Genomic DNA, 25,895 nt, shown 5'->3' on the forward strand with positions numbered 1-25,895 from the left:
GCCGGGAGCGCCCGTCTGACCACCAGCCTCTCCTTTCACACAGAGATGCTCTCCTGGTGAGCTCCTATCCATCCTTCAGTACCCTGCTCACATGTTCCTGTGGAGATGCAGCTTTGCCGAGGTCGCACGCAGGAAGAGATGGCTGCACTCTGGGGCCCCACAGCCTGAACCCCAGCGCCCCAGCACCACACGTACTAGGTCCTGGGTACCCCAAGAGTCAATCTCCCTTCCAGCTCCCCTCCCTCCAGGTGCAAACGCCTCCTCTGAGTGAGTGAGTGGGTGAATGAATGGATGATCTAACAAATCAGTGAACGGAGGCAGCTGGGCTCTGGCATTTCAAGGCCCCATGTTTACTGAACTCGGGGTAGGGGGAGGGTCAGCACAAGCCCTCCCTCCCAGTTTAAGCCCCGCTCACACCGACCTCCAGTGCCACCCCCCACCACACACACATGCAGAGTGAGTTTCCTCTTCACCGACACAATCCACAGGTGAGGAAACTTATTATGCACACAGAGCAAGCAAACAGAAAAGCAAAAATTAAATTAGATGGCAGCCTGGAAATGCCCACTGTGCAAAAAAATGCCAGCTAACTGGTTTGCGTGGCCTCCACTGCAAACGGCCGGGTTTAATTTGGGTCTCTGGGACCCGGCTCCTGAGGCGCGGGGAGCTCGCAGGAGAGGGGTGCGGACGCGGTTTCGGATGAGCAGACCCGGATTCAATTAGTAATCAGTTCCGACCCGACTCCCTGGTAGGCGCGCAGAGCTAACGAGCAGAGTGGAGGGGAGCGGGGCCGTGAGCTCCCGCCAGGCCTGCGCCTCCCCGTCCCTGCCTCCCTCCTGGCCGGGAAGAATCCATCAACGTCAGCCAGAAGGCACCAGAAGGCCCTCCGGCCGCCTCGAGTTACAGGAGCTGCAGACACACAGGATGCGGGGGCTTAGCCCAGCTCGCTGGGGTCACGACGATCCACCCGGGACCCGAGGGGCTGACCAGGTCCAGGCTTGGCGTAGCGGCCTTGCGGAAGCCAGGTGTGTCCTCCCTCCAGAGCCCTGGTGATTGTTTCTGAGAAGGGTCCCAAAGGCGAGGATGCTACTAGCACCATGCACGAACACCTGGCTGCTCAATCACAGCCCGTCCACGGGATGCTGATGGGTTTTGATGGTCTTAACAAAGACAGACCAGGCTTCTTAGAGATAGAACCGGTTCCAGACTCTCAAAGGGTGCCAGCAGCCCCGGCAGCATCCTTCCACTCTCTCCAGCCCCAGACACGGCAGGTCCTGACCCTCCAGTCGCCCCCGACGGACAGGGTCCTGACCCTCTAGGTGCCCCCAACATGCCCAGGGAGCCCTTCTGGAACAGCGGCCATGGCCACAGGCCTGAGGGAAGTGGGGTGGGGCCTGGGGATGCGGGGGTGGTCCTAGAGCCCTGCGTGCCTCCAGGAAGCTTCTGGACACCCCAGGCTCTGCGGGTGAGGCCCGGGCAGCCAAAGGCGCACAGGGCACCGGGGCCTGGACCAGTGAGTCCTCACCGAGGGCTTCCCTGTCCTGCTGGAAGCCCGGTGGGGCCAGAGCTCCGGGCCTCAGAGAGGCTGCTGCTGACCTGGCGGGTTCCTCAGTCGGCCTGTCCCTGGGTGTGGGGCTCAAGGCTCTGCTGGTCCCTTCCTTGGGGGCCTTTCTGTCTGTGGGGGCCACCCTGGGACCCGCCGGATCCTCAGAGAGCCCCCCACTGGGATGACGCGTCTCCACTCCCGACGCAGGACTGCCCCCACTGCTGGTGAATCTCTGGCCTCGGTGCCCAGAGCTGGCCCGTGTCTGCATGCCTGTCCCCTCTCCATCTCCTTCACCACCGTCCCCGCGGCATGGTCAGAGTGGGGCGGGGGCGTGGAGTGAGCACTCGGGTAGGGCCAGGAGACTGAACCAGGGGGCCTCCCCATGCCCCGGGTCAGAGCAGGGGGCTGGGGGGAGGCACCACTCTGGGGGGGTCAGGAGACTGAACCAGGGGGCCGGGACCCCAGAGCCCACGCAGAGGCCCTAGGGGAGCGAGGGCTCAGCCGGAAGAGCCCGGGTCCAAGTCCAGCTCCGGGTCCGCTGCCCCCGCGGGATGGACCGGCTGATACCTCGGAGCTGGCCTCACAGACTGCTGTGACCACGTCTCCCCCAGCCCCCTGCAGAATCAAGGCCACCCACCCGAAGGAAGCCGGACCAACACAGCAGGCCACAGGAGCCCCCAGCCCACCCGGAAGAGGGGGTCTGCCCCGCCAGAGGCACGGGGCAGGCGGGGCCCCTGGCCTCCCAGCTCGCCTGCTGCCCCGCCCCCTGCTGGTGTCGTCAGCAGACCCCTGCTGGGCCACCGCATTGGCCTCGGAATGCCCAGGTCTCCGGCTGGGCCCCCTGGGTCAGCGCTTCGCGCCCCGCACAGCACCCATGGCATCCCCTGCATCAGGGGGTGCACCCACGTCGGGGCCTGACGGAAGGTGAGGGGCTCCTCTCTCTGTGAAGACCGAGGATGGTCCCCAAGGCAAGGATGTTAGCAGGACACATCTCGACCCCTGACGGCTCAGCCTCTGGGGAACCGCCAGCCCATCTCCCGAGTGCGTCGAGGGTCCCGGGAGCCCAGGGGACCTGCCTCACCTCACTGGGCCTGGGGCGCCTGACACCTGCCAGGCCCAAGGGCGACTGAAACCACACGGGCATTCGGGCCCCCTCACCGCACGTCAGCACCTTGAACTGCTCCACCCACAGCAAACCTGACCGGCCAAGAAACGCCCTCGGGCCACGTGGGGACCACGGTGCCCCAGCCCCCACGCCCACAGGCAGCCCAGGGCGCGGCTGCCACAGTCCTGCTGGGGGCCCCGTCTGGTGAGCAGGAGGCCTGTCCAGCGAGCAGGAGGCCTGGGCAGAACGTCCTGGACGGCCGGGGCAGGCGCCGGGGGCCCTGGGCTCTTACCGTCTACGCAGGCGGGCCGGGCTCGGGTGGTGCCCGCAATCTGCCCCTTTCTGCAGGCACAGCGGGCCGTCTGCCGGGCGATCGTCCTCCGCGGCTGGCTGCTGTCGCGGTCCAGCGTCACAATCTCACAGGTGCCGGCGGCCAGCTGACCTGCAAGAGATGCACAGGTGGGCTGAGCAGACGTGCCCTGGGGACCAGCCCACGCGGTGCCCACATGTGCCCACACGGCGCCCGCCCCACGGGGAGGACCCAGAGCAGCGAGGGGACGGAATCTGCTCCCCAAAGACGTCTGAACCGCCGCCCATGATGCTGTCAGCCCTACCCTGTGAACCCCACCACGCAGGATACCCCGGTGACCCAACCGATCACGCGGTGGGGCACTGGAGGCCCTGCCCTCGCAACAGGACACTAACTGTGGCCCATCTCGGTCACAACCAGAAACGAAGGAAGGAAGGGACTGACCTCCGGTCCTGAGTCAGGAGCGGGGCTGTGCAGAGCTCGGCGATGGGGGCCTGGGCTGACCTGGAGTGGGGGACCAGCCTGGACCCTCTCCCAGGACCTCTGGGGGCTGCGCTGGCCGCTCTGCGGAGAGCGGCCGCACGTGGTAACCCCCAGGCCAGGCCGCCCAGGGTCTCCTCTCCACCCCTGGTGGGCACACACACAGTTACACAGACGGTGCAAACACATACACTCCACACGCCAGGCGAGTGCACACGGGACAGCGGACACGGGTGTGGGGCTGAGGTGTGAACACGCCAGGGCCAAGAGGCACACAGACGCGCGTGCACACACACACTCACAAACACGCACTCACACACACACACAAACACGCACACACACATTCACACACACACTCACACGCACACACAAACATGCACACACACATTCTCACACACACACTCACACACACACACAAACGCACGCGCACACACACAAGCACACACATTCTCACACTCACACTCACACTCACTCACACACACGCACACACATGCATACTCACACACGCACACACACACACTCACACACACGCACACACTCACACAGACACACACCCTCCAGCGAGAGCAGCCGTGGCTCTGAGAAGCCGGCGTGGCCAGTGTCCCAGCAGCAGGGCCCGCCCCGTGACCCGCGAGCCCGGAGCGGTCACACTGACGGGCGGCCCAGCCGCTCGCCCCACGGAGGCCACACATGCTCCCTGAGCTCCGCCGGTGCCCCAGGTCATCCCCGCCGCGACCCCAGGCACCGCAGAGCTCCTGGTGACCCCCCAGGGCCCCCCACGGGCCAGCTCCCGCCCCGCCACATGGCCACGGCCTCCACCAGGGCATCCACCCACTCTCTGCCTCACTCTCATTCCATCAGTAAATAACAAGCACCTACTGTATGCCGCCTTCTGCGTGGCCCTGGGACCACCATGGGAGAAAGTGGGCGGGACGCAGCCCCGAGGGGCCCTCCCAGCTCGGGGACACGGCCTCCTATGGATCCCAGTCCACCTCACGAGCTCGGCAGGGAGACAGGTCAGGGTGCACGCCGTAGCTCACGACAAGGGAACCACGGGGAGCTGACGCCCGGGAGAGGGGTCCCACCTGTGGGGGCGGGGTGGCGGAGTCCACCCTGCAGGCGACCAGCTGGTGGCCCCCTGGGGGCGGGCAGCAGTGTCCCCAGCCCTGGGGGTCCTTCTGAGGCACTGCGTCACTTCCGGGCCCCTCCTCCCGGCAGCCCCCATCCTGCCCTTTTGTCCCTGCGGTCACCTCCAGGTCTGCAGCCCGGCCTGGGGCCGGGTCCAGGGCAGCATCACATTAGCTGGCAGGACAGAGCCACCAGCTCTGCCAGCCAAGAGCTGCCGGGGCCGCCCTGACCGGGGGGAGCCGCACCTGGGTGTGACCTCACCCAGGAGGCCCAGGGGTGTCTGCATCACCCGGCCCAGGGCTTGGAAAGGGCCGTGCGCTGTGACCCCAAGCCAGCCTCCCAGGGCCCGTGGTGGGCACTCACGGGGCCACACAGGTGCAGGAGGAGGGACGCGGGGCCCTGGGCACCTCCTCCCCGACTGTCGGGACACCCCCTTTCTGAGAAGAACCTGTCCTCAGGTCAACACTGCACAGCCTCCTGAGGCTGAGGCTGCGGTGGCAGGTTTAACATGCTTGAGCTAATTACCTGCAAAATCACAGAGAACAACAGGACCGGGGCGAAAACAGACAGACATGTTTGTCAGTCAGCAGACGCACAGAGGCAGCAGGGAAGCGTCCCGAGAGGACAAGGAGGGCGCGTCTGGTGACAGGCGGGGCACAGCCTGCAGGGCGTGGTCACGGCGCTCAGGAGAGGACGCAGGTTCGCGGGCCAGCCCCACACTGCCCTGTGTGGTCGGCCGTGGTGCGGGCTCTGTCCAGCTGTTATTTAAGCTCAATGGGGCCGCTCCAGTATCCCTGGTCCTCACTGTGGCCCACCCGGGCCCCAGGCACCTCTGGCCAATGTCAGCGGCGGGCAGAGGCCCGCGTCTCCTGGGGTCCTGAGCCCTGGTCGCTAACTAACGAAGCAACAAACTGACCAGCCACACACTCACCACCAGAGCTGTGACCTGACCAGGGTCTGGCCTCGGCAGCCCAGCACAGGAAGCCCCTGCCCTGGGCCCCTCATGCCTCTGGGGCCTGGACCCTCAATGTTAGAGGGTGGCCGGGCAAGACCACCACTGGCGGCTGGAGAGGGTTTCCATGTCTGTGTGCCTAGCCCCAGGTGGCCGTCAGCCTGACCATCAACCCCCCCCACCCCCCACCCAGACCTGGAGCTATGACCTTGGACCACACCCCATGGAGCTGGGGGAGGGGATGTCAAGGCCGCCAACGGCCCCACCCTGATTCCTCCGCACACGCAGCCACGTGGAGATGAGGCAGAGCGTGGGGCCACGGGCAGCGGTCCGTGTCCGGGACCTGGTGTAAAGAGCAGTGACAGGCTGGGGGCGACCCCCCAGAGTTTTTGCCAGCATGCTGGGGCTGTGCGTATGTAGCCGCGGCATCAGCAGGATGGCCCTGGCGGGGGACCGTGCTGCTCCCCGGGGCCTGGGGGCCATCCTTGCCTTGCAACCCCGGAGGACCCACGTCTGCCCCCAACATCACAAGGCCTCCCGGCATCCTGCTCTACTCATGAGGTCACTGGGCACTGGATGAGGGTTCACTTAACAATGTCAGGACTTCCCTGGTGGCTCAGAGGGTAAAGCGTCTGCTTGCAATGCGGGAGACCCAGGTTCAATCCCTGGGTCAGGAAGATCCCCTGGAGAAGGAAATGGCACCCCACTCCAGTACTCTTGCCTGGGAAATCCCATGGACGGAGGAGCCTGGTGGGTTGCAGTCCATGGGGCCGCAAAGAGTCGGACACGACTGAGCGACTTCACTTCACTAACAACCTCATCTTAGCTTGACCACAGCTGCAGAGACCCTATTCCCAAAGGCAGCCACCTCCCCAGGGACCAAGGCCCCCTGGATGTATTTTCAGGGATGCCATTAACCTCCAAAAGCAGGGAACCCGCCTCTGAGTGTAGAAAGCCCAAGGGGAACAGGCTGACCGGGATCCGTGAGCACACGCTCCTCCGTGCGCCTCCGGGAGACCACAGGGCCGGTTTATTGATTTATTCCCAGCGCAGAGCCGGGCACACACCCTCCGCCGTCTGTACCGGCTCTCCCTCTGCTGCCCCGGGGTCTCCCACCCTCATTTTCACCCCTCGATTTCACATTTGGGGTTGGCTGTCTGTGGACTCGGATTCCGGGCTTTCGCGTGGGCCTCAGCCTGCACTGAGACCATCCTCCCTGCTGGGCTGGGTCTCAGATCTCGTCCCTGACCGAGCCTTGGAGAACCTCACGGAGAAACGCTCGAGCCCTGCTGCCTCACCCCTGGTGACGCTGGCAGGCAGCACGCACTGAGGCTCCCCTGGGTGCGGCCAGGACTGCTGGAAGCAAGCGGCCCACGTGAAGGGCGCGGGGGCAGGGACACGGTGGGCCAGGACCAGCACACGGGCCCAGCACAGAGGCTCCGAGAGACCCGAGGCGCTCGGGGGGCTTGCAGGAGGCAGCTCCGAGAACCCCCGGCCACTGTTCCTGCAGCTGCTCCCCCCCAGCCCAGCGTGGACCCGAGGCCCTCTGGGGCTCTGGGGTGAGAGGGCCTGTGTGTACTCATGCATGTGCCTAGGGGTGTAAGGGGTGGCAGGCTGCTTCTGTGAAGATGGAAAGAAACAAGTGTTTGCGAGGAGCCAGGCAGCAGCACAGTCCTTTAACAAAGACCAGACGCCAGAGAGAAACGTAAGGAAAGAGTGCTCATCCCCCAGGGACGGGGCTGCCCTCCTGAAGCGCCCCCCTGGGCCCCTGGACGGAGGCTGCAGTCAGGGTGCGCGTGGGGAGGTTGTGCAAACCCGCAGTTCTGCAGCCTGGCTTTGTCCCCTGACACTCGTGGGGACCTCATTCCAGGAAAAGAGCTGGCCACTGGACACTACCCTGGACACTGTAGTCTCTGCCTGCAGCTGGGGACCCCCTGGGACAGTCTGCTTGGGATGGAGGAGCGGGAGGCACCCCAGGAGAGGCCAGGTCACTTCTCAGCCCCATCATGGCCACCGACACGGGAGGCAGCCTTGCCCAGCCAGGGGTGCAGACGCCCCGTGACCTGCAGGGCGGGGGTCTGTGTGGGGGCCCAGTCCTCACCGCAGAGACAGAGAGAGGATGAACCACAGCCGCCGGGCGGTGGAGGCTGAGCCCGAGGAGGGAGCCCTGCTCGGGAGGGGCCCACCCCGTGGTGCTCACGGCCCTGTGGCTAAGTGATCCAGGCAGCTGAACGTGACCCCAGGACCGGGGGCTGGGAACGCCCACCACCCACAGGGCCCCGGGGGCCAGGAGCCCAGCAGCGCCCCTGCCGGCCCGGCTGGTCCCCGCGGTGCTGGGCCGGACGGGTGAGAGCTGTGCCCGGCCCTCGATGGCCCCGCTGGGCGGTGAGCGCCGTCCGCAGCCCCGTCTCCACAGGTCTGGACAGAGCTCACAGACGTCACGCTCAGCCCCGGGGCCCTGGCCGGGTGCCTGGGGCTCGGAAGGGACCCCGGGGAACATTTCTGTGGACCAGGCCCCCACCCTCGGGCCTCCTGGTTCCCGGGATCCTGCTGGCTGTGGACAGTCGTTGCCTTCTGGGTATTGAGGGGCGTAGCCTCCGCTGCGATGTTCTGGCCGAGTGAGTCAACTTGGCCAGGTTTCATTTAGTCCCTGCACCAGAGCAGACAAGATGGCTGGACACCAGGCCCTCGATGTCCCCAGGATGGTTCCCAAACCAGGGCGGCCACCACCCAGACCCCAAGCCCAGCCACTGGACGGTTCAAAGGCCCGTGATGCCAAACTGCAACGCAGGAGTCACTTCTCAGGGACGGGAGCGCTGTGTAACCTGGTGGAGGTTTGGGGGGACGGGTGGTCCACATGGAGAGGTCAGCCAATGCCGGCCTGAGGGGCGAGGGCTCCGCGGTGGCTTGGCTGGGCCGGGTCCTCCCAGCAGCGCCCGCCCGCCCCCAGGTCATTCCAGGAGCACCCACCCACCCACGTCAGCCGCTTTGTCCAGGCTGCACCAAAATCCATCTTGGAGGGTGTCCTGCAGGACGGATGATGGCACAAAGGTTCAGGCCGCCTTGACGGGCACTCAGAGAGGACGGCATTCAGCGATCACGGACGTCAGCCCGTGCCTGCATGAGGCCGAAACCAGGGCGGGCGAGGCAGCCGGTGGGGCCGGAGCTGACCCCCGGCTGGCTCACCACTCACCACACGCGTGGCGAGGAAGACCACGGCCCGGGGAAGGTCCCCGACAGGAGGGAAGGACCCGGGTGACGAGGCAGCTCTGCCCTTGGAGAGGGTCCAGGTGTGCCGGGGCGCTGGCTGTGGGGCTGGCCTGACCGTCCCGGGAACTCCAGACCCTGACCCCGCCGGTGCAGGGGCCCAGAGGAGAGGGGGCCATGTCAGGGGTCAGCGGTCAGACCCCAGCCTGCAGAGGAGAGGCTGCCAGCCACTCCCAACGGCCCAGAAGCACGGAGGACCAGGTGCCAGCTGGGTGGGCGGACACGCTGCCACTCAGCGCCAACTTGACCTTTCCCCTCTGACCCTCTGTCCCACCGCCGGCCTCGGAGGCAGGGAGTCCGACGGTCCCGGCCACACCAGGTGGTCAGCACCCCTGCCCCGTCCTGCCCCAGTGACCCTGCCTGGCGCTGCTCCACCGGGGACCCATCAGGAAGGGCGGGGGTAATCGGGGGACAGGCCACGCTGATGGACAGGCAAGCCTCAGGGCTCAGAGCATGACAGCCGCCTTCTCCCAGCTTAAAGACAAACCTTTGAACGAGCTCACCCCGCTCTGCGGATCAGCCCCTGGCCGCTCCCGTCAGCACAGCCGGGAAGCATCATCAAGGCTTTCCCAGCAAAGCCTCCGATCGTATGCAAGCCCCCAGCAGCCCGCTGACGACCCATCCCAGCCGGCTCCCCTGGTCTCCGCCCCTCCTGTCCACAACCACGTCCCGCCCCAAGCCCAGAACCCGAATGGGCTGGGACGAGGGTTTGTGGTGGCCCCTCCCATGGCCGGCGCACCTTCTGGAAACTTCTGTGCGAGGAGCCCCCCACGTGCCTCCCAGCCTGCCCGCAGACTCCAGACACGGCAAGGACCCCAGGGGAGAAGGGGGAGGAGAGGGTCCCCTCACGGCCGCCAGCTCTGGGAGTGGCCTTTGCTTACAGACGCCCGCCCAGCAGGTCCTTCTGAGATGCTCGCCCGGGCGCCCCGAGGGCCCGACCTTTTCACCTGCAGGAGGGCGGGTGCAGGAGGGACCTGGAATACGAAGGGAAGAAGGCAGGCTGCGAACCAGCAGGGAAGCAGGTTCTCTGGGAACGAGACCAGAGCCTGCACTCAAGATCCCCCCAGCGGTGCCACGGCGGCCCCTCCAGTCAGCCAGTGTCCCACCCCGGCTGAGCCCCGAGCCCCCAGCATGCAGGCTCACCCAGGCTCACAGAGAAGCTGCAGGGGTCTGAGTGACCCGAGCTGGCGGAAGCCACTGCGGGCCATTGGAGACCGCCCCTGCTGTCTGCACCACGGCCAGCCGGCCGCCTGCAGAGGGCAGGGCGGCGCCCAGAGGCAGGATGCACGTCCTTGGGATGTGAGATCGCAGAGCCGGCTGCCAACGGGGCCTCGAGAAGGAAACGCAGGAGCCGATGGAGGCCCCCAAAATGCCCCTGCAGCCAACACGTGGGGCGACGGACGCCTCCACCAGCAGCAGCTGTGGGTTCCTGGTTCTGGGCCCTCAGTCAGGCAGGGGAGGGTCATCAGAGGCGGCCCCGGCCGGGTCTGCCCCGTCGGCTGTGGGCGTGTGGGTCTGTGCTCCGCCCTGGAGAACGCTGGGTGGGGACCAGGCCCGCCAGGACTCACAGGCCGGGCACTGGCCCCTCCCTGCCTGCATCGCCGGCCTTCCCGGGCCCCTGGCCTGCCCTCCTTGCTGTCAGAGCCCTGCTCCCCTCAGCTATGCTCCCTATGGGGGTCCACACGGGGCCTGCCCCGCTCACAACCACGGGTCCCCATGGAAAGGACACTTGCGGGCGTGCACCTGGTCACCCCACCTTCCAGTCCTCCCCGCCTAGCTGGGAGGGGACGAGAAGGCCAGGGAGAGCACTGGTGGCCATGCAGCCCACCCTCTGTGTCAGGACAGACTCCACAGGGGGGCGGGCGAGGCCTGCAGGTCAGAGCTGGACAAGCCCCCCAGGCGCCCTGTGACCTCTCCACCGGAGGGGCCATGTGAGCCTGGACGCCAGCAGCCAGGTTGCCCCGGGGGCCTCCAGGCACGTCTGGTGGGTGCTCTCGCTGTCTCCTGGCCTGATGCTGAGCGGGGCAGACCCCACCCCTCCACCCCACACTCCCTGGTGAGCCCGCAGGGCCCATGTGGGGTCACAGCCTGGTCGGTCGGAGCAGACTCCTTGGGGAAAAGCCGTGGACCCCCAGTGGTTAGGGTGATGAGGATGTGCATAAGCCATTCACTGCCATGGGCCTCCTCGCTAAGGTCATGCTGCCCGACGGGCTCCAGGGCCACAGACAGCAAGACCCAGAACTCAGTAAAGGGGTTACAAATGACCCCATGTAGCCAGGAGAAATACGGCCCCAGAGAGGCCCATGCCCTAAACCCTGGAGCCTCACGCAGGCGAGCATCACCTTCACTGGCGGAGATGTGAGTGAGGGTCCCGAGTGTGGCGGTAGTGCTGGTACCCGTGGCATCGCAGGGTCCCTCGGGGGGCGGAGGGAGCCTGACCACAGAGGGAGGTCAGGTGACGCTGGGCTCAGGCGCTGGAGGCAGGAAGCGGCCATGAGCCACGGAACTAGGGAAACACAAGGGACAGACGCCCTCCTGGGCCTCTGGGGGGACCCAGCCCTGCCTGCACCTTGACTTCGGCTCAGGGAGACCCATGTCCACTTGTCACCTGCAGGAGAGCAAGTGTGTGGTGTGTTCAGTCTGCAGCCCCAGCAAACAGGCCCCGGCAAACAGGCCCCGGCCAGTGGCCACACCACCGTCGCCAGACCCGGGACCACTGGGGCTGGGCCCAGTGGGCGAGGCTGGCCGGCTGGGGTGAAGGGCCTCCAGATGTTGGTTCTGGGAGGCAGAGCCCGCGGCGAGTGGGCCAGTCCGTGTAGCCCACATGGCCCCCACTCCGGGTTTTGCTGGGGGTGTCAGAGGCAGAGGAGCCCCACATCTGGGTCCTGGAGAGCTCCCTGCCCAGCTTGGAGACACTTCCTCCCGGCCAGCTCCTTCCTGGAAACACGGGGAGTGGGTGTGGCCAGCCCTGCCCCCAAGGACAGGTGGGCAACAAGGATGGAGCTGGTCAGCAGGACGTGTCTGCCAGGAGCCAGGTGGCCTGGCAGAGGGGCAGCACCCCGGAAGTCTCCCTGGCAGGTCTCGTCCACAGCAACAGGGCTCAGGGGACCCTCAGAAGTGGCTGAGGCTCCAGGGACCCGGTGAGGGAGCAGAGCGGGGTGTCTGGGGACTGACCTTCCCGGATGTCCCCTAAGGGGACCACGAGACCCCTCTGTATTCTGAGCACAGGCCCCCGGCTGGAGACTCTGCAGGGCTCCTGTCTGCCCCACCCTCCCGCAGCTTGCCGGATCTACCTGACATCTCGTGTGTAACCTTCCCCCCACCGGCAAGGGGGGACGGTCCAGGGTCCGGTCCACGGCTCCCTGGGCTGGTCCTCGGCCTGGCTGCCTGGTTTCAGGCGGAGAAGCAGGGAGTGAGAGCCTGCTCCCTGGCAGACTGTACTTTCTGCCGCTCCCCAGCACACTGCCTGCCTTTACGGACAGTGAAGGGGGCCGAGCACGTCCACCGTTCTCCTTGAGGCAGCGCGCACAGCCCCGAAACGTCCGTTACAAAGCGCCCGGCTGGTCCAGCTGGCTCCCCGTCAATTATCCCCGCGGTTGTGTCTGTTAATGAGGCGAGCGTGGCTGGCGGGTCCCTGCGGCCCCAGGGGCCCGGCCCGAGCTGGACCGGAACGCTGTTGGCACAGCATCGTAAACATGGGGTAATTACGCTGCAGTTTACGACTTCACAAAGGTCGATAAAAGGCACGCAGCATCACTCTGCATCGGAGCAGCCCAAGCCAGAGACGCCCGAGAACCAGGCAGACCCCTGCCTCGGGGCCCCACCCCTCGAGGTCTTGCTCCCCCGCCCCCCATGGCGCCCTGTGCCAGTCAGAGCCAAGCCTGGAGACGCCATGAACCATGGCCTCCCCTGCAGCCAGGAGCCCAGCACCGGCCTGCCAGAGCAGCCCCGGAGAAGCGGCACCTGCTGTGTCAGCAGATGAGGGGAGACCTTGGCTGGGCCTCTGGGCTCCGGCCCCGTCCCCACCCTGGTCCCCCGGGGCCCTCACCTCGGGCAGGCTCTGACCTCTCCTGGCCCCAGGCCCCGCACCACAGACAGGACACCCCGGGACTCCAAGGCACCTGGAGCCCAGTGGAGTCACAGGGTCACGCTGGGCGATTCCCTGGATGGGGCTGGGTGCCCAGCGGGACCATCCAGCTCGTCTCTGGTGAGAAGAGGCCCTGCGAGAGGTCCCCCTGCCCCACCCGACCAAATGCTGCCGCCCCTGCCCTTGCTCCTGGGATGCATTATCGCTGTTCCCAGGGACCGCCTCCGCCGTGAGCAGGGGGGCTTCTGGCAGGTGATGGGAGGACTCGGGCCACGAGGTCCCCGTAAGAGGGTCTGTCCCTCCCATCCTGACCCAAAGCTTCTCCTTGGGGTGCTGGCCTCCAAGCGCCCCAGCTCAGCCTGTGGCCCAGGCAGAGCCAAACTCCTTTTCCAAGAAGAGGAAACAGAGAAATGGGCCCAGCCGCCCCCAGAGGCTGGCCTCAGCAGCCTGTAGATGCACCCCTGCTGTGGGGTGAGGCCCCCCTTCAAAGTCTCGGCTACCTGAGGAGAGTCCACAGGGTTCTGATGCATCGGGATGCTCAGCCACCCCCAGCCGCCTCCAGAATCGGGGTCTCCAGGGCGGCCTCAGCCACATGCATGTTTCAGGTCAGAGGTTGGAGCCTCTGCAGCACCTGGCCAGCTGGCCCCACAAAGACAGGAGAATCTGAGGACCCGGGGCTGGGTTCACTTCTTGTGCGGCCTGGGGCGCTTAGCAGCTGTCACAGCAGGGCCTCCAGCTCGGCAGCCCAGGAACAGGCCCCCAGGGAGCCCATCCTCCCCGCCTGCGCCCTGGGGTCCAGTGGCCTTCGACCTATGCCTGCTCCCAGGTCCCCACCCACCACACAGTCCTCCCCACGGGTGTGCTGCTGAGCCTGCCTGCCACTCAGCAAGCCTGTCTGCTCACTGCTGTTGGCACAGAGCAGGGATGAATGGATGGGTGGGTGGATGGATGAATGGATGGACAGATGGATTGATGAGTGGATGGATGAGGGATTGATGGACAGATGGATGGGTAGATGGATGGACAGATTGATGAGTGGGTGGATGGATGGATAGATGGATGGGTGGGTGGTTAGATGATGGATTGATGGACAGATGGATGAATGGGTGAATGGATTGATGAGTGGATGGATGGATGGGTGGATGGATGGCTGGCTGGACAGATGGATTGATGAGTGGATGGATGAGGGATTGATGGACAGATGGATGGGTGGATGGATGGACAGATTGATGAATGGGTGGATGGATGGATAGATGGGTGGTTAGATGATGGATTGATGGACAGATGGATGGATGGGTGAATGGATTGATGAGTGGATGGATGGATGGGTGGATGGATGGCTGGCTGGACAGATGGATTGATGAGTGGATGGATGAGGGATTGATGGACAGATGGATGGGTGGATGGATGGACAGATTGATGAATGGGTGGATGGATGGATAGATGGGTGGTTAGATGATGGATTGATGGACAGATGGATGGATGGGTGGATGAATGGGTGAATGGATTGATGAGTGGATGGATGGATGGATGGATGGATGGATGGGTGGATGGATGGATGGATGGGCGGATAGATGATGGATTGATGGATTGATGGACAGATGGATTGATGAGTGGATGGATGAGGGGCTGATGGACAGATGGGTGGGTGGACGGATGGACAGATTGACGAATGGGTGGCTGGATGGACGGATGGATGGGTGGCTGGATGCATGGATGGACAGGTGGATGGATTGATGGACAGATGGATGGATGGGTGGATGGCTGGTGGACAGACGGATGGGTTGATGAGTGGATGAGGGAGGAAGGGGAAGCAGCTGACTGTGAGGTTCTCTGAGGGTCCATCGTCTCTGACCCAGGCCTCAAGGCTGGAACAGTGTGGGGCTCCCAAGAACAGGTGCTGGATAAATAACCTGGCAGGACCAAGATCCAAATCCCATGGGCTGGCTGTCTGGAGTCCCCGGCTCCCCTGTAAAGACACCCACACGAAGGGCTGAGAACGCCCGCCAACCATCACGGGTGGCCACAGCCTCCGTGACTCGCACTTGGGGATCAGATTCAACTGTCCTCTGCAAGAACAACAGAGCAAAGTCAGGAGCCGAGGAGGCGGCCACAGCGGGTCCTCCGTGGAGAGATGTCAGAGGCGCCACCAGCCTCTGCCCACTGACCGCGTGCAGCGCCAGGCGAGGGCAGCGCTCCCGGGCAGCAGCGGCGGGCGAGGGCCCCTGCAGCAGGTGGCACTCAGAAGAGCAAGGGCGGGCGTCTGCGGCAGGGCTGGAAGGCTGGTCTGGACCCATCAGACAGACCTGTCTGGAACCTGGGTTTGGGGCTCAGCCGCGGCGTCTGCTCTTGGGGGGCTCTGAGCCATCAGTCATGGGACAGAATCCAGCCTCTGGAGCTGGCGCAGGCACAGAGCAAGAGGAGGAAACGTCCTGGGGCAGAGGTGCTGGGGTCAGAGGCAGGCAGGGGGGCCTGTCTCCGCCCGTCCTCCAGCCTGGCCGCCCCGAACCCAGGCTCACTTTGCTTCCTTTTCTTTCTCCGTTTCCTGTTGGATCTGACATGGGGGTTTGAATAAGAGCCTGCAGTGCTGAGCCCCACAAACACCCAGGCTGCAGCACCCAGGGCCCTGGGGCTCGGACATGAACAGCTCAGAGACACGGGAAGTGGGATCTGACTTCAAGGAAGAGGGCTCTGCCAGACAGTGTGCGGCTGGGCCGGTGCTAAGGCCGTGTCTCTGTCCTGATGCTGCCCCTCAAGTGGACGCTGGGGCTGGCCATCCCTGTGTGAGCGCCTGCCTAGGTCACCAGTGTCCCCCAACTAGGCCTGGGACTCGGGGGTCCCGCTGTGTCCTGCACCCCTGGCTGCACCTGACCATGACCGTGGGAGAGAGGGCACCTCCAACACAGAACCTAGGTTTCCCAGGGCATGTGCCAGGGCTGGCTCGAGGAGGGGCCGTGGACTCCTCTGACCAGGAGTGAGGACGCTGAGGCTGGAGGCAGGTCGCTGCCTCAGGAAGTCCTGACTCACGTGCTCATCCTTCATCCGTCTCTGCTTCGTTCTGCAAAGATCAGCAGAGCAGCTCAACCGGACAACTCGAAGCCCACCACCCTCGTGGGCAGGGGCGGGACGGCGGCAGGATGGACGTGAAGGAGCCTTGCAAGCAAAGGGGCTGGAGCACCCACCTCGCCAACCAGGGTCCGCCAACGGCCACAGAGACCAGGCAGCCCAGCTCTGCCCGCTGCCACGCACCCGAGCGGCCGGGTTGCTAACGACGAACATTAAGCCGGCCGATCAATTACTCATCGCGGGGCAGAGCCGTCCAGGGTATCTTTACAAGCAGGTAAATCCTGAGCTTGTTCCAATAAAGTATTTACGAGGCCTCTCGCTTCAAAAGCGCATGACGGCCTTTTCTAATGCAGTTGACGCGGCAAGAGTAAACATGAAGACGTGAGTTTGGGAACGCCGACATGGGGCGCCCCGAGCGGACACGGCGCCCGCTGCGGCCTGGGCACCTGGGAAGGCCGCTCTGTGCCCACACGGAGGGGCAGCCCCAAGGCCGGCAGACAAGCCCGCTCCCCTCTGAGCCCCTCGTCAGAAACGCCGCGGCTCCCTCTGCTGCGGACGCTTTCACACAGCCTGGAGGTCAAGCGCCAGGCCGGACTCCTTGGGTTTGAAACCTGGTGCTGCCTCAGTTTCCCTAGCTGAGAAATGGGCAGAAACAGCACCCCCGGGAGGAGGTGATCACTCACCAAGTGCTCCCCCCAGCAGCGATCTGCAGGGGCCTTCATGTGCCAAGCTGCTGCCCCCAGCGGCTCTCACGGTCACTCAGCCTAAGGAGCAATGGCCAGGGCTGGGGGTGAGGGTGGGGGCGTGCAGGGGCCCAGATCAGCTGTGTATGAACCTCTGTGGCTCCTGCAACAGACGGCGCCACCGCCAGGGAGGCCTCCAGCAACAGAGAGGACAGCCCCCAGCTTCCACAGGCCCCTGGGCCCCTCCCCACGGAGCTCGGACCCCTGCCCCCATCGTCCCAGCCACACGTCCTGCTCCGTGAGCTGCCTGCCTCCCTGTCAGTAGGACCCGCAGGGTGGACCCAGGGTACAGCAGTCGGCCAATGGCCCGGGGCGGGCACGGGTCAGGGCAGGCCCGAGCTGGTCCTGGCGCCGGTCCCCCCACCAGCCCCCACGGCTACAGTCGGCCACGACCTTGGACGTCAGATAGAGGACGCGCATGCCTGCCTTACAGAGAGATGCCACTCTGCCTGCCCTGGACGCCCCGACCCCAGACTCCAAGGCAGGTGAGGGTGCTGGGACCGTCCTTCCGGCAGCAAACGGCGTTTCCACACTGGGGTCATCGAAGACTTGGCTCTGTGGTCCGAAGGGCTTTTCTGTAACGAGATGGCAGATGTCCTGACTCTGCAGCCGTGGGCATCCAGGGGCTGCTCAGCGCAGGCTGAGGGGCCGAGGGGGCCCCAGAAAAATCACGGACGGGCCTGGGGTGCTCAGCCCACCCGTCCCTAGAGCTTTATTTGTGGCCGCTGCAACTTGAAACTCATGAAAGTGTCAGTTGCTCAGTCGTGTCCGACTCTTTGTGAGCCCGTGGACAGTAGCTTGCCAGGCTCTTCTACCCAAGGGATTCTTCAGGCAAGAACCCTGGAGTGGGGTTGCCATTTGCTTCTCCAGGGGATCTTCCTGATCCAGCAATTCGACCTGGCTCTCTGGCATTGCAGGCAGATTGTTTACCTTCTGAGCCACCCTCATTAGATGTTCTGGTTAAGTTCTTCAAATATTTCAAGGTGTGAGTAACAATTCTTATCTCATGAGGCTTGCAGGCAGGGTCTGCCCTCGTGGCTTTGCCCGCATTTCTGGGGGACCGGGTGGGGGCCTGCAGCGTCAGCTCCCCTTCCACGATGCTGCTGCCCCCAACGCCCGTCAAACCAACAGCCCTCAGCGGAGCAGGCTTTCTGAAGGGGCTTCTGCGCTCCTGGTGGTGGGCTTGTTTTTCTAGTGATTGCACCTGAAGTCTTCTCCGTGCGGGGGTCACACACGTGTCACCGACAAGTGCCCCTCCTTCCTGGACCCTGAGGACCCCTCTGTGGTCTTTTCTGCAGGATGGCGGGGTGGGGGTCCTTCAGGCTCAGTGGGCAGCAGATCTCCAGGGCCCACCTGTTTAGAAGTGACGCCGTCCTGATGTCTACTAGACCCTCTGTCTCAGTGCCTCGCTGTGCCAGCCTACTGGGATCTCTGCCCTCCTCCTGAGTCAGCCCAGACTTCACCTCCACCAGGAAGCCCCCCACTCCAGCCCCAAACGTGGATCAGCTGCTAGCACCTGAGTTCCTGCGTCAAGGACCTGTGAAACCAGACGTGCCAAACCCCGCCTCCTGCCAGAGAGGGTCTCAGGGGAGGAGGAGCCTGCCATCAGACCTAGAGGTCACTCCCAGAGTCTGAGAAGAGGCCTCAGGCTTCTGTGGGACAGACTGTGCTCTGAAGGGACGGGGGGTGACCACTGCAGTGGTGGGCTGCTCCGGGCGGCCTCCGAAGGTCAGGAGGGCGGGGGGCACCTGGGCTGTCGGGCCGTGGCGGCGGGGCTGCCAGGGTGTGGGCACCCGGTCCTGCCCTTGCAGGGCATGGCAGCCGCCCAAGGGTGGGGTGGGCTGGGGGGCAGGCTCTGTGTTCACAGAGAGCTGAGAGAGGACGAGGATCCAAGCTCCCTGGACCCCGCAGGACCTCCACGTCCAGCGCGGAAATGCCCGGGCCTGGGCCACCCTTCCTGGAGCCTCTGGGCACGCGGGGGGTGTGGGGAGGGGTGCAGCGTCCTCCACTGTCAGGCCACAGCCTCCACTCGGGAAGGCAGCGCTGCCCAGGGTGCACGAGCCGCCTGCAGCCCTGCACCCTCCGCTGCACCTCGCTCCGTAAGTGCTGCCAGCTGGGGCGCTCCGCCCCCACCCCCAGCCCAGGACACACAGAACATCGTCCGGGGGTCCAGGGGTACCCCAGACTTAGGCCGGTGGGCCTCACAGTGGTGCCTGCGAGGTGCGGGGACAAGGAGGTCAGGGGGGCACCTGCCCTAAAGGTCGACTCAGACCCCACGGGGAGCCTCCGGGGTGAAAGGCTGGGAGCACCCACCTCACCCCACAGGCACCCACTGCCCTGCAGAGCTGAGAGGGGCCCCGCACCCCACTAGCAGGAGGAAGGCTGGGGGCTAGGGGCAGTGTGCACACGGGCCTGCAGGCTCAGGGGTGTGACTCTCTGGGGAGGCGGCTGTCCTCTCCTTAGTCAGTTAGCTCTTATCCCGGTAAAACGCACATGACAAGACTCTTTCGGAACCAAGTTTAAGCGCGCAGCTCAGCGGCATTAAGCGCATTCACACTGCCGTGTGACCATCACCTTCATCCTCTCCAGAACTTCCTCATCTTCCCAAAAGGAACTCTGCCCACACTGGACACTCACCCCTCCCCCAGCCTCTCCCCTCCCCTCTCCCCACCCTCTACCTTCTGCATCTGCGGCTTCGACGGCCCAGGAAAGAATCAGGCCGTCCCCACATGTCCGCGTCCGTGTGGGTGCAGGTAAGATGCAGGGTGAGGGGTGACGCCCCCCTTGGGAACACGGTGGCCAAACCCCAGAGCAGAGGCAGCAGCTAAGGCACTTTTTAATTGCTGCGTTTTTGCAATTACAAGGAAACATGATGTTTACATAAACAGAAGAAAGTCAGAGAAGAGAGAAAACAGATTTCAGAGATACTCATGGCACCTGAGGAAGCCGCCACGGTGGGCTCTTCAGCACACGCTCTCCCCGTGTTCCGGCTCTGTGTCTCACACACACATCCATGTTTATAAACACGGGTCTCCGGGGTGACCCTGGGGGTGTCGCACCTATGGCATAAACCCACTTTTCTTCAGCCTTGAAGGTATCACCTGTGTTCCTGCCTCCGCAGTGGGGTGGGGGCAGGGGGGGTCTCTGTGTTAGAGATGCTGGGGGACCCTCCACCTCTGCCCTCAGATGGGTTCCCACTCCCACACGACCACGCCAGGTCCCAGGGGAGCTGTCCGTGTGTCCCAAGACCAGCTCCCTGAGGCAGGATTTCTGGGGCAGATACCTTGGACACAGGGCACACACATCCCAGGGGCTGAGCCCAGGGCTCTGTGGCTGAGTCTGCAGAGGGCGATCAGGGTTCTCCCCGACCTTCTCACCCTAGGTGAAGGACGAGAGTGCTGAGGCCTCCTGAGGTCTGGCCTGTGCTCACTCACCGGCCACAGGGCTGAGCCTCCCCTAACCACCGCCCCGCTCTGTCTCCTGTATACAGACCCAGCATCCTACTCGGCAGGGAGGCTGCCAAGTCCACTGCCCAGAACTGTGATCCCAGAACCCGAGCCTTGTGGGGTTAGCGGCTGCCCGGGCCTGACCTTGTGGGCACTTCCGCCCAGGGTTAGCAATGCTCACCCCAGCGGTGGGCAGGGCCCAGGACAGTCCCATCCAGATACTGACCCCTCAGGGCTCCAGACACCAGCAGCCTCTCCTGCCACTCAGGCCAAATAAACAGATTATAATTATTTCCACTGTGTGCCTTGGAGTGAGAAAGGGTCTAATTTTGGAATCAGTCAGTCTCAAGTTGACATTTGAGGCCTGCCAAGCTATTCATGTTGAACCTTGGGAAACGTACTTCACCTCTAAATCCTCAAATACCTCACCTGTAAAACAGAGGTAATACCTGCCTTCAATCTACCAGGGCTCTTAGGATTAGAGGAGGTGCTGGATGAAAGGCACCTAGACATAGATTGGTTCCCACCACCATCACCATCATCATGATCACCATTGTTGTTTCGTCTCACAGTCACATCTCTTTAAGACCCCATGGACTGCAGCACACCGGGCTCCTCTGTCCTCCATTATCTCCCAGAGTTTGCTCAAACTCATGTCCAATGATCATTACCATCACCACCATCATGACCGTCATGACCATCATCACCATCACCACCATCACCACCATCACCACCATCACCATCACCACCATCATCACCATCATCACCACCATCACCATCACCACCATCACCATCACCACCATCACCATCATCATGACCATCACCATCATCACCACCATCATGACCATCACCACCATCACCATCACCACCATCATGACCATCACCACCATCACCACCATCATGACCATCACCACCATCACCACCATCACCATCACCACCATCATGACCATCATGACCATCACCACCATCACCACCATCATGACCATCACCACCATCACCACCATCATGACCATCACCACCATCACCACCATCATCACCATCACCACCATCACCACCATCACCACCATCATCACCATCACCACCATCACCACCATCATCACCATCATGACCATCACCATCACCACCATCATGACCATCACCATCACCACCATCATGACCATCACCACCATCACCATCATCACCACCATCACCATCACCACCATCATCACCACCACCACCATCACCATCACCACCATCATCACCATCATCACCATCACCACCACCATCACCACCATCACCACCACCACCATCACCATCACCATCACCACCATCATGACCATCACCACCATCATCACCATCACCATCACCACCACCATCACCATTATCATCCCCATTACCATCATCACTACCATCAGTCTCACAGACATGCGCTTCCTGGGCTGGCCAGGTGCCACTGAGCCTCTCCCACCTCAGGCTCTGCTCCTTGCCTCTCTCCTCCCAGATGGCCTGCCTCCACCACTCCTGAAGCCCTGCCTGTTTCCTCACGGGTCCCCTGCCCTGGCCTTCTCTCCACCCCTCACTCCTGTGCCACCCTAGGGCAGGGGCTCAAGAAGAGTCCACTGGAGAGGCCCCAGCTCACAGCGCTGGCATACTGTTGGCACAGAGGGGAACAGTAGGGGAGAAGAAGGAAGCCTCTGCCAAGAAGTCACCCATCCCAGGCTCAAAGAGTCCACAGCCAAACCCTCCTTCAGCCCTGGATGTGGTCTCCATGACAACCTTGAGCAGCTTGCCACTGAGGAGCACCCAGCGGGCACCCTGTGGGTGTGGACAGGCTGTTGGTGCCCAACAGGGACCAACTTCACCCCATGGGACCAGGTGCCCCAGTAAGCCCATGTCCTGGCACCACCAGTGGTCAGACAGGAGGAGGCAGGACCGTCCTACGTGCCCCAGGGATGCACCAGGCATGTCCACAATGTGTCACGACCCTGCCTGGCCGCGGGCCTTCTACTCGGTCAAGGACCCCAAAGCTGGGTGACCTCTGGGCTTCAGTGACCCCAGTATCTGCGAGGCAGAGGGGCCCAGCCTCAGGACACCCTGCCCCAAAATGCATTCTCCCGAAGCGACATCTGGAGCCCGTTCATCACTAAGGCCAAGGGCCCGCTTCCCCATGGGGTGCGCATTGCTGATCATCAGGGTGGCTGAGCCGTCACAGTGAAAATCGCCGTGTGTCCACCACGCCAGTTTTAGGCCTGGTGGTGCAGACAGTAAAGAATCTGTCTGCGATCGGGGTTCAATCCCTGGGTCAAAGATCCCCTGTAGAAGGGAATGGCTACCCACTCCAGTATTCTTGCCTGGAGAATCCCACGGGACAGAGGACGTCATGGACTCCATAGGGCAGCAAAGAGTCGGACACAACTGAGTGACTAACAGTTTCACTTTCATCCCCCCAAAAGAAACCCCGTTCCCTCACCTGTCACTCCCCAGCCCCCCGCAGCCACTGACCGGCCCCTTGTGTCTCCAAATCGGCCTGTTCTGGAAACTCCACGTGCACGGAATCACACACCACATGTCCTTGGGGTCTGGCTTTCTCACTGAGGGCCACGCTTCCCAGGTGGGTCCACGCCGAACGTGTGACACTTCTCATTCTTTCCCATGGCTCAACAGTACCATTTACAGACATCCTGTGTTCAGCTGACCCGTTTTTCCACTGACGGACTGCAGCCCTCTGCCTGGAAGCCCTCACACCCAGCGTGTCCTCAGACACAGGAGCCAGAGCCAGGGTCCTCTGCGCCCCCAGCCCTTCGGGGTTCCCCCTGTGGCTGCTCAGATGGCAGCCCAGCCACAGGAAGACCTGCAAGAGAGGCCTAGAGCCAGAGTGAAAACCGCGGATGATAAAAGCTATGTTCTAGGAAATGAAGCCTCCCACCCAGGAATACAGAGCGGCTGGCGGGTCTGGGAGCTGGTTTGGGTCAGCTCAGGGCCTTCTGCCCAGGTATGCCCTGTATCCAGGGAAGGTGCCCGCGAGGCACCTTTCTCCCAAACTGTGTGCGAAGTCAAAAGTGTTACCTATGTCAATACAGCACCTGCTCAGACACACACACACGCACACACACCCCACAGTAAAGATATGTGAATGCACGCACACGTGTATATGTACACATATGCACTTTTAAAGGACGAAAACCAAGGGTGAACATGCCTCATGGGAAGCACAGATGTGGCTGCAGAGGCCGCCGACAGCCTTGCTCATCTGCAAAAGCCTTCAAGCAGCCTCTGCTCTGAAGCACATGGCGGGTCCCTATGCCCCACCTGTTGGGACCCCTCCCTGGGCTGCCGCGCCCTGGAGACCCTGTGTCCCTGCACACCCCCCTCCTCCCCAGCTCCAGGCTGTCCCCAATGCCCCTCCAGGCCCCTTGCCGGCCCGCCCGCTCCCTGGGGGCGCCCCACGGTCACCAGTGTGGACCATGTGCTCACTGCTGCTTCATTCCACCGGAGTCTGGAGTCTGGCGGAGACGGGGCACTCCAGGGCCGCCCCAAGAGGAGGAGCACGTGACAGGGGAAAGCCTCGCACGTGGCCGTGCATGGGTAAGGGCCCAGATGACCGGCAGAGTGCCCCGCCTGCACAAGGAGCTGTGGGTGTCCCCCACCCCCAGGCAGAGGTTCTGGACCCAGAGAGGGGAGCAGGGCGCCTCGGGCAACACCTGCGGACTCGGGGCAGACTGCCGCTGGCCATGAGGGTGGGCACCAGGGCTGCAAGCCTCGATGACAGGATGGCCCCCCTGACGGGCACAGTGCCCGGCCGAAGCAGACCAGCCCGGGGGAGGGGACGGCACAGCGCTTTCCCACCGGGAGGCCACCGAGGCCCCTCCCCTGGACCGCGGACACCTTGGCGGCTGCTCGCTGAGCACGCTGTCCTGGCACATGTGGGGCTGGGAGCCGCCCCAGGCACGCCACCGCCCTGGACTTCCGAGGGGCACCCAGCCCGTCAGGCTCCCCGTCCACAGGCTGTGTCATCAGCAGAGCCGAGCTTCCCTGCCCCTGATCCCCGCTAACCTCTACCCCTGCTGATCCCCGACTCCTGCTGGCCTGCCCTGAGGGCACCTGTCTGGGGATGAGCCCATCACCAGGCCCCCGGATGACCCAGTCAGGTGGAGGCCCGAGCAGAACACAGCGTGACCCCATCCCGGCCTGAGGGCTCACTCCCCGTCCGTCCGAGGGAGGTGGGAGACCGTCTGGGTTGAGAAGCAGAGGGGAGGGCCGTCCTCTCCTGAGAGGCGGGTCTATTACTGGCCCTTCACAGGGAACAGTTATGTCAGCACCGCTTTCCAGTGTTAAAGAAAAAAGCGGTTGTAAGATAAAATGCTGGCGTCTCAGCTGTATCCTGTCCTGGGTCATAAGTGCCACACTGCAAAGCAAGGCAATAGAGATACAGCCTGGTTACCGAGGAGGGGTGATCCTGAGTCCCCTCCCGTCCCCGCCCCCGGGGACCCCAGGGAGTGCTCATGGACATGGCCAGGGCTCAGAGAGGCAGGCGCTGGGCCCAAGAGCTGCAGCCCGATGGCTCGTGATCAGAGCCCAGTGGTCAGACGAGAAGATGACAGATGACGGAGCAGGGGAAACCACCCTGGGCGACACACAGCAGTGGACACGGGTCGCCGTCCACCTGCCAGACCACGGAGCGCACACCAGCAAGACGACGGAAGCCCCAGGAGAACTGCAGGCCCGGGTTAAGAATAACTCGGGGACGTCAGCTCATCACTCGTGACGGACACCTCCCCCCAGGTGAGGCGAGGAGCAGCATCCCTGCGGCGGGAAGGCGTGCGGGGGTCCCTTTCCATCTGCTCAAATCTCCTCCAACCCTAAAACTGCCCTTGTAAAAAGGGGACATCACATTTTTTTAAGTGATAATATAACTACATGGCTGTCGCCCTTTGACCGAAATGAGAACATGCCTTATTTTTTTTTTTTATTGTGGTAAAATGCACGCACAGAAAATTTACCATTTTAACCATACAGCTCACCAGCATTAAGCACCTTCACGCTGTTGTACGACCATCTCCAGAACTTTCTCATCTTCCCCAACTGAGACTCTGTCTCCATGAAACATCCTTCCCCCTCCCTGCCTGCAGCCCGGGGCCCCCATTGCCTACTATCTGTCTCCAGGGAAGTGACGGGTCAGGGACCTCACGTCGGTGCAATCGGACGTGACCAGTCCTTCTGGGTCGGGCTTGTTCCCCCGAGTCACACGGCGCTCTCAAGGTTCATCCGTGTTGTACCAGGCGTCGGGATTCCATCTTCTTGAAGGCTGTACAGTATTCCCTCGTGTGCCGAGACCTTGTTTACCCACTCATCTGTGGAGGCACGTCCAGAACGTGCCTTTGGACGGAGCCAGCGAGGCCAGTTCCCCACCCCGGCTGTGTTCCCCAAGCCCAGCACCAGGTCTTAACCCTCGGTGACCAGACAGGAAGGCCAGCCCAGGTTCTCAAAGGCCGGGTCGCCCCACATCCCCGGCCCTCCCCGAAACAACTTTATCTCAGTAACTTTCAGGAAAACAACACCTTTTTTTTTTTTAATTAGATGAAGAAAAAAAATCTGCTGGCACGCGACCAAAATATCTACAGATTAGTGGGCTTTGAAATCTCTTGTGCTCGCTCCCTTGTTAAACCGGGGAAACCAGGCACTGCTTTCAAGATACATTTCAAAAGCTTCGCAACGTGCCTTCTCAACACAAAAGTTAAGATTTAAACAGTAATACCACTAATTCCCCCGCAATCGAGCTTAAATAG

At 63.2% G+C, this 25,895-nt stretch overlaps 1 protein-coding gene across 2 annotated transcripts in view; it reads right to left on the reverse strand.

Moving 5' to 3' along the window:
* Positions 1-25,895, reverse strand: part of TAFA5 (TAFA chemokine like family member 5) — a 173,781-nt gene that overhangs the window by 61,630 nt on the left and 86,256 nt on the right. For both annotated transcript variants that reach the window (XM_043441238.1, XM_043441239.1), the window contains exon 2: positions 2,944-3,093. In XM_043441238.1, coding sequence (XP_043297173.1) covers positions 2,944-3,093 — 150 coding nt within the window. The remainder of the gene's footprint in view (positions 1-2,943; positions 3,094-25,895) is intronic.

The sequence above is a fragment of the Cervus canadensis genome, chromosome 21, assembly GCF_019320065.1.
Source record: "Cervus canadensis isolate Bull #8, Minnesota chromosome 21, ASM1932006v1, whole genome shotgun sequence".
Lineage (NCBI taxonomy): Eukaryota > Metazoa > Chordata > Mammalia > Artiodactyla > Cervidae > Cervus > Cervus canadensis.